Genomic DNA, 11,595 nt, shown 5'->3' with positions numbered 1-11,595 from the left:
GGATTTGAAGCTGGACCCGCTCGTTTATGGTCAGACATGCTAACCGTTACTCCATAACAGTGGACTGGCATCGATTTAAAAAAAAAATACCATATTTGCAAAATATTAAATCTAAATAGAACAGCTTTTAAAAATTATTATTATTATTATTTGTTCGTGGCCCCCAAAGTGCAGAGGTCCACGGTTGTGAATCACCGCGGATTTTCTGTGTGGTGTGTACATAGTTGGCAATACTGGATAGTTGATTCCGAGTGAGCGAGAGCATGAGCGCTTGTCCGACCGATGCGCGGGAGTTGCGGGAGGGAACTTCGTAAAAATGGCGGATGAATTGCAAGATATATCGAAATTAAAAGTTGGTATTTCCTTTATTTATTGTAATTTGTGTAGGTTATTAAAGATGTGAAAATTAAACAGTTTTGTTTGAGCCAGAGATTATGTGTGGATATATTTTAATGTTATACTTCCCATGCATTGTGAATTACAAGCTGCTAACGATGTGATTTTAAATAAGGAATTGTACTCCTAACCTTCCAGGTGGCAGATTTGAAGAAGGAATTGAAAGCGAGAGGTCTCAGTACAATGGGAAATAAAAATGAATTGATTGAAAGATTGCAGCTGTCTTTACACGGAGGTAAGTAATAGCGTAATTTCAGTCCACAATAAATTTAATGTAGGCCCTCTGTAGTTTTACGTATGGGATGCATTGAATGAAGATTGAATGTTCGTTATGTTCGCGCTACTGTAAATGAATTTTTCACAATTTTATCATTGCCACAACGCATTTAATTTCTTATCGCACTATATATAGGATGTTCACTATATTAACGCATTGATTATTGCACAAAACGCAATGGTTGGAATGAGTCTGACATTTGTCCTCTTGTTGGCGTGCTTTCTGCTTCATCAACTAGATGCTTCCGACTCGGCGTAGCAGGGACGGCAACATTGCAAACAAAATGGGTTAGGTGTGTATAATATTATGTGAGAGATTAGGTTTGTTAAGATAGGTGTGTATTATGTGAGGTTAAGTTAAGTTAGGCGTGTGGTAGGTATTGTATGAGGGATTCACCACAGTTGATGACACTGAAAAATCCATGTTTCCCTACCTTACATTACGTCACATTAAGAAAATATGCGGTCTTCTTCATTCAAGCATGACAAATTTCGTATATAAATAACGTATAACTTATATTTGTGGTGGGTTGGATGAGCATACAACTCTCCTAGTGATTACATCAAATTTCCACTACTCCATACCATAAATCCTAGCCATTTTCAAGACAATTCAGAAATGTTTTCGAGTGGCGCGTACTTAAAGAACCTTCACTGGAAGTTCTATGCTCATATTTTTTATTATCTGCTATAATTCGTAAATATATGGCCAGTCTTAGATATCTCTCCACACCACACACGGGACTGACGTCTGATTTGCATTTTGTTTTGGCTTAGTTGGGTTGAATGATGGGATAACTAAGTGACATGAGGCCGAGGTATGTTTCAAGGTTAGGAGATGAGTTGAGGGGATAGCTAGGACGTGAGACAGAGACCTGCACAACGGTCGAGCCCATGGGCTGCTTCTGCACTGCACAATCACAGATGGAACAAGCCCGTGACGTCACTGCACGTGCCAGGCTGGTTTTCTTACGAAACTGTTGTGTGTGGTGTGCTGGTATCAAGGCATCCAACCTGAATCTTCTCTTTTATCAGTTACTGAGTTTGCGCGGGCTCATGCTTGCGTGTGCGGTTCAATCAGTGATTAGCAATTGTTTCAAACGTTTTTGTTTTAGTTTTTTATTTCTGTTTTTCGAGATGAGTCCAAATAATGGTGCATCACAAAGGAAATACAGTCTCTGTGATGAAGTTTTCTGGGCTGAGATGCCATGGTCTACTGGTACCGTGCGTTTTTTTTAAACCACTTCAGTAAAATGCTTCATGCCTTTGCTGCAGCAAAATGAGGACGAAAAAAACGCAATTAGGTCAGCTGACTGCAAGATGGTGGACAATTAATATTGGCTTCTATTACTGCAATAATAAATTTAACTTTAAAAGAACCGAACATGTTAAATAGTTTCGACTTCCATGATAATGACATGGATTTATTGTTACTAGACGATTTTAACAATAATAAACGTTGCAAAAGACCAAAACACGCATTCCACCATGATGGATCGTGCAGCAAACTCGTAAAGCAGTGTTTTGATTTGCTGCACGGTTGCTGCAAATCTGCTGCAGCGACAGTGAAGCAAATGTAATAAAAGAACGGTCTTGCTGCAGCGCTTTACATCTTGCTTTAAAAAAAAAAAGCGCACAGGTAGACCACGGCATCTCAGTCCAGAAGACAATCACAAGACACTGGCCATGAAAACCTACATGCTAAAATGCAGTCTTTCTAAAAAAAAAAGTAGTGAAGGAGAAAATCACTACAAGAGAGTTTAAAACAACAGTTGGGTGGAAATTTAAAAAGTATCATTGAGACAATTTTCAAATCTGTGTTTGACAGCATTTTTTTTTTTTTTTAATAATAATAATAATATTTATTAATTCTATACACTTGAGCTACATTAGGCATTGCAGCCCGAAAGAGCAGAAGCTCGTGCTCAGGCGCAGTTCAGATCAGAAAAATTGAAAAATAATTTAATTTTATATATGTTGTAAGGTATGCAGGGATCTGTATGCTCTTGCAATGGGTTTGACTGGTACCTCATATATTTCCCGTCATCCATGCATTGCAAATCACAAAACTCGAAATGACTAATGGGAAATGTGTACCCAAACCGTCGCAGAGTTGATAATCGAGAAATGTGTGCCCATGTGCTTGGGATTTGAGGTCATTTGGGACAATTGATAGTGAAGGCTTCCTGATTCTCGCACATGCACAGACGTTAAAAATACTGGAGCTACTTATATATGGAAAAGTTAGTGCCAAACATGCCCTCTCCCCCCATTCGACAACAGTGCCCCGACACATAGCGCAAAATGTCGATTTTAATTACCGTATGTAACGCAAAATGTCGATTTTAATTATTTACACTTTCTGGAAGTAAAAGTCATTTGATCATTATTGAAGAGTTCAGATAGTGTCCAAATTTGATTTAACTCCCGTTGCTATATTTCCAATTAATATTGGAATGGAATGGAATTCAATGGAATAGAATTTCTGGAGGGGGAGGGGCACTATGACCAGCACTGCCATCTTTCAAGATCTGTTGCGCAATCCTCAAGCTAAGCGCATTCCCAAACCCACTTCGGATGGCTACATTAAGGTTCGCTGCATACTCAGATTTCAAATGGGCAACCTCACTTGTCCCTAGGCCGGTCCCCTCTGTGAGTTGCCAGCTGTCGTTCAAGGAATGTTATGGATTGATGACGAAATGGAGAAATGTTGACGGATGTAGATACACAATATGGGGAAACGAGAGAACCCCAAGAAAAACCACAACTGCGACCTTATCTGCCACAATGAAACCTCTCAGGTCTGACCGGACTCGAACCCAGACAGCCTGCGTGACAGACTGAATATCTGACTGCTCAGCCACCGCACAATAGATGTGAATCAGTCAAGGCTACAGGAAATATAACACATTTAGTTGGTCTCTGATCCACTGGCCACACACCAAGTGAAAGTATAACCAATGTGTCCAAGCAAAACAGTAGAATGCAACCAGTTGGTCGGTTGGTGTTAGTGCAGTGCTGAGCAGTGTATTGGGCTATAGTGCCATGGGCTAGGAAGCAGCTGCTTTAGGCAATGTTGGTCTTGGGTGGGCCAGGCTCCTGGCAGTGCTGTGAGGTGGACCACCATACAGAACTCTGACGTGAGTCTGATGAATGTGGAAAAGTTTTCTCTTCCTTGTGTAATGTGGGGAGATACCGAAGTTTCACCCAATAAAACACCAGCACACTGCTTGAAAATCCTGCACTCAATCGCTGTAGTCAGCACTCATCTTCATCTTCATGTAGACCGCTGGGATAGAGGGCCTTGACTTCTTATAAGCTAACCTAACCTAAATAATAATACACCGGGGACAGAACATCTAGAAGCTTGAAGGCCATTACTTTTAAGCGGTCCGACCACCCCCTTCTCCCGCACTAGCAGGTACAGTACCAATCCTCTGCAAAACATTTTCTGAACAGAAGTTATTGTATTGTGAGAGAACACCTGGATCAGTGAAAGTAAGTGGTCAACGTTTTCACTTTGTAGTGCAACGAACAATTCTGCTGTGTGTGGACTCTTCTGTAGTGACGTCACTGAAGCCTCTAGTTGTTCTGTCCCCGGTGTAATAATAGTCTTACCTTGAAGATTCGATCATATATTCTACGGACATTTTTGTTAAATCTTTACAATAGTGTTACCAAAGGAAGGTGGACAGCAAAAAGGCACATTCTTAAACAATTTCTTGATATTGATATTCGAATGAGATCTATTTCCTGTGATTTTTTTATGGCTTTTTCAAAAATACTTTCGAAGATTTCTTCATTTTCTCAACTTTCCTGTGTGAATAAGACATTTTTATCTGATCGGCCTGGTTGGCGCAGTTGATATAGAGCTGGCCTACTATGCTCGAGGTTGCGGGTTTGATCCCGGGCCAGGTCGATGGCATTTAAGTGTAATTAAATGTGACAGGCTCATGTCAGTAGATTTACTGGCATGTAAAAGAACTCCTGTAGGACAAAATTCCAACACACTGGCGACGCTGATATAACCTCGACAGTTGCAAGTGTCGTTAAATAAAACATAACATTTTAATATTTTATCTTTCAGGATTTCTGTGAATTTCTACTTTCCAGTAAAGGATAGGTACAATAACACACCTAGATTATGGACCCATTGTGAAGATTCTTAGTCAGAGATGCAATACAAGTATCTTGAATTAGCCTACTAAATTTATGTAATGTACACTACAACCAACAAAAAAGTGCCAGTGGTTGTTTCGCCAAAATTAATACAGAAACTCCTTTATTTTTTGCAGTCTTGTGTTAGGGGTGCCATCATTTGCTTGGCCTCTTAATTGTGAAATGATATACTTAAAAGATATATATATTGTGAATTTTATTAGTAACAACAATGTAATTTATTCGTCACAACAATAATTCCTTTCTACAATTCACCTTAAACGCTCTCGTCAACAATTGGATCTTCACTCAACACAGTATTCGTTATAGCACTCCACCGACGACAATGACAATTTACTTGGACTATTACGCACAACAATGAACTGTTAATCTTAACTAATATTTACAAAGCACTATTTACAGTACAAATCAGAACTATCAGTTCTCAGTTCACAGCTCTTCTATCTCAGTCACTCGAGTTCACAGTATCTCGAACCACAGACCTCCAGAGACAGTTCACTGTACTCGAACTCAGGTCCCTCCAACTGCGGTCCACTGCACTCGAACTCAGGCCTTCGGATGCTGACGCAGATGCGGACGCACACTCGAGTCGAACTCCGGTACACAAGACTGGCTTGCTTGCTCTGGCTTTCTCACTGACTGGCTGACTAATAAACTGAAAAACTGCTCGAGTTCGCTGGCGCTTCTTCTTTTATAGCAAAATCATAGTTGCGAGAAATTTCTACAGGTGTGTAGAGAATTATCTGGATATCTCCACTTCGACGCACTTCTGGAAGGGTCGGGAAGGTCCATTCCCCATTCACTGCGTACGCAGCAGTTGCGCGCGCACTCTCGCTCCACTCTCTCGCCGTGTTGGCCCTTTCCCCTCTCCGCCGCGCGCCATTCTTCTGTGCTCCGCGCGATCTGCTTTCTTGTGGGACGCTGGTCGTGAGTTCGAATCTCACGTCGCTGTCACAATATTTATGTGCATACTGTAGACTGATGAAGCTCCTGTGAGGTCGAAATTCTTTATTGATTCATCTAAAGCATAAGCTGAGCTGTTCTTCTCTCCTGTGCCAGCACATATTACAGAAAATATGGGAGGATTCTGTGGATTTATATGATTGTTGATTACATATTTGACAAACAATATCACTTCATATTAAGCCAAAATTTTCATTTCAAATTTTACCTTGCAAACAGTTTTCTCTGTCTCTTCCCATCCTTGGCTTTAGTTCAGGCTCATCTTCAAATTGAAGTTTGAATAACTTGATGAGATTGTCCAAATCGGAATCATGACCCCTGACAGCTAGGCCTTATTTCGCGAGGTATGTAGTGCAAACTGGTTTACAGTTCTTACCAGACAGCATTTTGCTTTACCTTTTTTGTTCTTGTGGAACTTTCAAATTTGATTTTTAATTGGATTCAACTTAAATCCTAAAGCTGCCATTTTATGATACTGAATTTTCTTGGATCTAAAATTTCTCGACTTGCATTCTTCCATTTGGAAAAACATTTACAGTAAAGATATTCTCCATTTTCATAGGCAGTAAAAACAATTTACCAAATTAGCAGGTTTAATATGGAGCCGAACCTGTTTCTTATATGAGTGAGTTTAAAATTTCAGAGATTTATCTTTCAAAACTTGTTCAGGAACGTTTTCTTCTAAGAGAGATGGCTGATTGGTAGTTGTGTGAGTGCTGCAATTAAACTACTACTAGTATGAAACATCTTGAAAGTTGCTTATTTCTTATTTCTTCTGTAGAGCCAATTTGAGAGAGCCTTTTTATTCGCACATTTCTATTAAATTATCTTTCTTATTTGCTTCACCTCCCTTGTCTGACTTCTGTTTTGTTGTGATAATGAATTAATTAATCAATTTAATTTTCTCGTAATGACACCCACTCACACTACATTAAACTGAAGTGCGTCGTATTACAAATATGAAAGCAATGCTAATAGCAGTTACGATCCTAACTAAGAACACTGTTGTAAACTAAATTTTAAATATGGAACAAGGGAGAAACGTTTTACATGATGGTGCTCCACATTCACAGTACCTAAAGAAAGCGTGCTTTTATATTTTTGACGTGAGATTTTTGTGTCCAAGGTACAAAAAAAAAAAATTGTAACATTTTGACATGAAAGGTTTACTGTAGGCCTAATATCGTTTGTGGTACCATGGAAATGGAAGTGTATGTTGGACTTCATGTCTCATAGTTTTTCATGCTGTCTCACTCCATTCTCTATTTTAATGTCCCTCGTGATTTTCCGCGCAATAGTCATGCATATATGGAGAGAGAGAGAGTGGGCGGGGAGAAGATATAAGATTCCTACAAACGAAAACTATAAGTATAATTGGATAAAATAATTGAATCGCTCCATGCAGAAAGGGCTTCAGTCACAAATTTTGAAAAAACGAGATATCGATGGAAATCATATCTTTATGGATGGTTCCATCAGCCTGTGCAGAAAGATATTCAGTCCAATGCTTGGAAAGACAAAAACTGAAGCGTCAGGCTCAGAGTTCTATGCAGAAAGGAATACAAAGTACAGACTGTTTTCCTTAGTTTTCTCAAAACCAGGTCTAATGGACTGAAGCCCTTTCTGCATGGAGCGATTCAATTAGAAAATAATGTAAGCAGTTTAGGACTAAATTGATTATGGCAAGAAATTGATGAAATTAACATAAATTTGATAGATAAAATTATAATGGAGAGAAGTAACGAGATAATAAGATAGGAAATGTTTAACAATTTTAGTTGTTTAAAATAATTAATAGATTACAAAGAAATGAAAATCATATGGGGACAGGAAGAATTTACAAAAGTTAACAACAGGTAAGAAAGGATGGGACTACCGTGGTTGAGATTGGGAATTTGGAGTTTAAAAAATATAACAGGAAACATAGGAAAATATATATGTCCTTTATGTAATCAAAAAGATGATGTGTTACACATTCTACTATCTTGCTCAGAAAATGAAAGAACAAGAAAAATTTTTATTCAGAAGCCATTATTACTCATAAAACTAAATGTAGAAATAGTGTGTAGGAAATTATATAGAACAGTAAATGAAAAAAAATTGAGAGAACTCGGGAAATTTTTTGTATATATCAGTAGTAAAGAAAAAATGGGAAGGGAAAACTAAGGTATAAACTTATGCATATAAGAAATAGTAATTAAAGGTTAAATAGTTTTTGTTAAGAAATAACTAGAATGATTGTACGCAGTATGGAATATATAGGTAGTAATAGTTATTAGTAGTAAAATGTAGTCGAGTGGTTTCCTGGAAAACAGAAATGTAACAGGACGATCATTAACGAATGATATACAAATTGTATATAATTTTGATGACAATAAATATATTGTCAGACCATCAGATCTGTGCCACTTCAGCGCTGTCGTCATTCTTGGAAAAGTTAACACCTGTATTCACTCCATTCCACCTGCTTTCTCCCACCACGTCAAACAGCAGGCCACGAACCTTGCCAAATATAAGAAAATGAAGAGATGATAAATTGATATTTTTTTATGTTGTAAATTTATGATTTTCGGAATATAGAATTGCATATATAGTACTGGTACCAGTTAAACAAGGTTTACTTCAATCTATTCTTTAGAGACATGTTTGTCTTTCTTTGATATATCTAGTTGTTGCAGTGTATCAAATATTTAATTAAATTAAATATAATAATTTGAATCATTCAGTAAGAAATGTGATCTCTTGCAGAGAATTCTTTGATCACAGAACCTGATTCTGCAGCTGGTGATTCTGAAGAGATTCTTGATGAGGATGATGTACTTGCTGTGAGTTCCTCAAAAACTTTCCCATTAGAATGTTACTAAACATTGCTAGGATGACATACTACTTCTCCGGTAAAGGGGATGTTTTATTGAATATTCATATGATGGAACATGGTGTTTGAATTAATATTATAGTAGGTTTGTGGAATTACTTTTGATCTCTTCTCAGGATGAAGAAGAGGAAGAAGTCCTTGTAGGTGACATAAGTCCAGCGCAGGAGTCAAAGCTTAGAAAATTACCGTCAGTATCTGAAGATGAAGGTCCAGTTTCTACAAAGCGCACGGCTACTGGCACCACCAAGAAGATTGTGCTGAACCGCAATGTTGTGCCATCAGCCAGTAGTTCTGAGAAGGAGAACCAGCAACAGGGCATTTCACAAGAAGACTCTGACACAGGGCAGCAGCCCCAGAAACCTGAAGCTGAGGGCAAAAAGGTTGTCAAGCTGTCAGCTTTTTCTATGAAAGAGGTAAATGAACTTAATTTCACAAACTCTCATACATTTTTATTGGTACATTGAAAATTATCAATTTGATAGTGTTTGGGTAAAGGGAGATAAGTCATAAAAATGAGTTTTGAGGTAAATGAAAATTAAACTTAAGACACTTATTGTAAATAATTTTCTACACAATTAAAACACATCAAATGCTAGTATTATTTTGTTTTTTGCACACCCACTTGTACAATTTAACTTGTGTATTTACTTGAGGAACAAAACTCCATTTGCACAAAAAATGACAATCCCCTGATATTCTTACTGTGACCAATGTTAGAGGTACACTGTTGCTACGTACATTATTTGGTAAACAAAATCCTTTTCTTGCTGTTATGTGACAGTTACACATAATTCAATTGAAAAAATCGTGTATTTCAGTGCTTTATGGGCTGCAGATTGTTTTCATATAACAAACTGATAACACTAGCCTGCGAATTTCAACTTTGTGTTTGTTGCCTGAACTAAATAATGTGATTTTATATAATGTCGATGTGCTGAATCCGAATTTTCAATCTGTTTGCTTCTATCGCGTCAGGTTTGTTTGCAAAACCACTTTAACTGTATTGTATAGCCTAATTACGTGAATTTCATCACAAACTTTTTCATTTCACTTTTTTATTTCAAATCCAAAAACAATATTTAAAAGACACAACTTGCTGAAATTATGTGTATGGTTGTTCATACATGTCATTAGTGTGTTTTTGCTTTGTTTTCTCTTGTTTACTTCACTATTGGATATATAAATTAGCACAATGTATTACACAAAAAATTACATCACTTGATAAAGTCCTCGTGCTCCTCTTTCTTTTATGTTTCTCTTCAGGTATTTCACGCTTTAACATCCAACAATAATCACCAAGCATACTGATGTTCCAGTGTCCCTGGTACTTCCTTTCGAAGTCCTGCAGATTCTTGTGAAATCATTCACCTTGCTCTTAGCTGAAAAATCCTAGATTTTCGGGGAAATAATCTAGGTGAGAAAACAGAAAATTTTGATACTCATGTCACAACCAAGTTCATTGTATGTTTCAAGCATGTTAGCCACAATGTTTCGGTAATTAGGATCCTTGTTGTTACCAAGAAATATTAAAACAACTTCACAGAGAGACATCCATGCTGATTTCTCCTTTTCATCCATAGTGTTTTTAAATGCTGCATCAGACATCTGTTTTCTTATGTCAGGACCATTAAATATAAATATCTTCTTTCAATTTGCTTCAGATAGTAGTGGAAATTTCTCACATATGTACTTGAAACAGTCTCCTTCTTTAATTAAAGCTTTTACAAGCTGTTTCATTAAGCCAAGCTTAATGTGGAGAGGTGGCAGCACAACTTTAGAAGGACTCACAAGTCTTTGGCGCACATTCTTAGAACCGACTTCCAAATTTTGTTGAGGTGGCCAGTCTTTCATAGTCCAGTGATCAACTCGTGCCCTACTATCCCACAGGAAAAGAATGTATGGAAATTTGCTAAAACCAGATTGTTGACCCAGGAACATAGTAAGAACTTTGAAATCATCACAAACTTGCCAGTTGTGTTCCTGTAGTCTAGTCGCAATAACAGCAGTTGCAAATTTTTGTATGATTCTTTGAGGATCACTGAATAGGCAACGGGCACTGAACCAAAAATGTTTCCGTTATGAAGGAGGAAATCCTTTAAACTTCGCTTGAAGTCTCCATTCACTAAGGTCATAGTTTAAAAATCGAAGTTTTAGCATAAATTCTTTCACATTACTGCAATATACAAGATTATCATCTTCGGAGAAAAAGTATTTAAAACCTGTTTTGCGTTGTCAGTAAATAGAATGATGTTTCTGGGCACAGCAGAATTTTTTCTTGGAGTCTAGAACCTCACAACTCAACGAACTCTTTAGGGAGGGCAAGAGCCTCACTAAATCATTTAATTCACTCTGGTTACGTTCTGCAGTACCCGATTCTGGTAGATAGTCACTGTCACTCATCACAGTTTCTCTCACTCTCAGACTCGGATGAAAATGTTCAAGATTTTCTGGTCGCATAGGAATTGCTACATCAGGCACAGGTAAAATGGCTGACCGAACAACTGGATACACGATTTGAATTTTATTTTTAGAATTGTACCCCTGCACATCACATGAACAGAAGTAGCAGTCATTACTATGATTCGACCCCTCTCTCCAAACCATAGGTACTCCAAAATATAGTAACGGTCTTCTCCAGTTGATCAAATGACGAAATTCTTCAATACATACTTTACATAGTTTGTGTGGTGCCCAAGCTTTACTTTGGTCTCCAAGTTTGATTCCAAAATAGGCATGGTATGACTTTTTCACAAAATCTATAATATTACACCTCTGCTAAGGCAATGTGTATGTCTTACATAAGTTATATAACAAAAGTGATCTGGATTATTTATACATCCTCGATACGACATGGTAAATACTTTCTTACTGAACTAAAAACTCTCAGTATTCTACTCCACAATAAA

The 11,595-nt window shown here is 37.6% G+C and overlaps 1 protein-coding gene across 2 annotated transcripts in view; it reads left to right on the top strand.

Moving 5' to 3' along the window:
- Positions 1–246: 246 nt before the first annotated feature.
- The window catches only part of LOC138711980 (SAP domain-containing ribonucleoprotein), a 36,102-nt gene continuing 24,753 nt past the window's right edge, over positions 247–11,595 (top strand). For both annotated transcript variants that reach the window (XM_069843300.1, XM_069843299.1), the window contains exons 1-4: positions 247–352; positions 535–631; positions 8,563–8,639; positions 8,806–9,102. In XM_069843300.1, the coding sequence (XP_069699401.1) occupies positions 317–352; positions 535–631; positions 8,563–8,639; positions 8,806–9,102 (507 nt within the window). In that variant the 5' untranslated portion in view covers positions 247–316. The remainder of the gene's footprint in view (positions 353–534; positions 632–8,562; positions 8,640–8,805; positions 9,103–11,595) is intronic.

This window comes from Periplaneta americana, chromosome 13 (genome assembly GCF_040183065.1).
Source record: "Periplaneta americana isolate PAMFEO1 chromosome 13, P.americana_PAMFEO1_priV1, whole genome shotgun sequence".
In the NCBI taxonomy this organism is placed as follows: domain Eukaryota; kingdom Metazoa; phylum Arthropoda; class Insecta; order Blattodea; family Blattidae; genus Periplaneta; species Periplaneta americana.
This window is presented reverse-complemented; position numbering and strand designations above follow the sequence as displayed.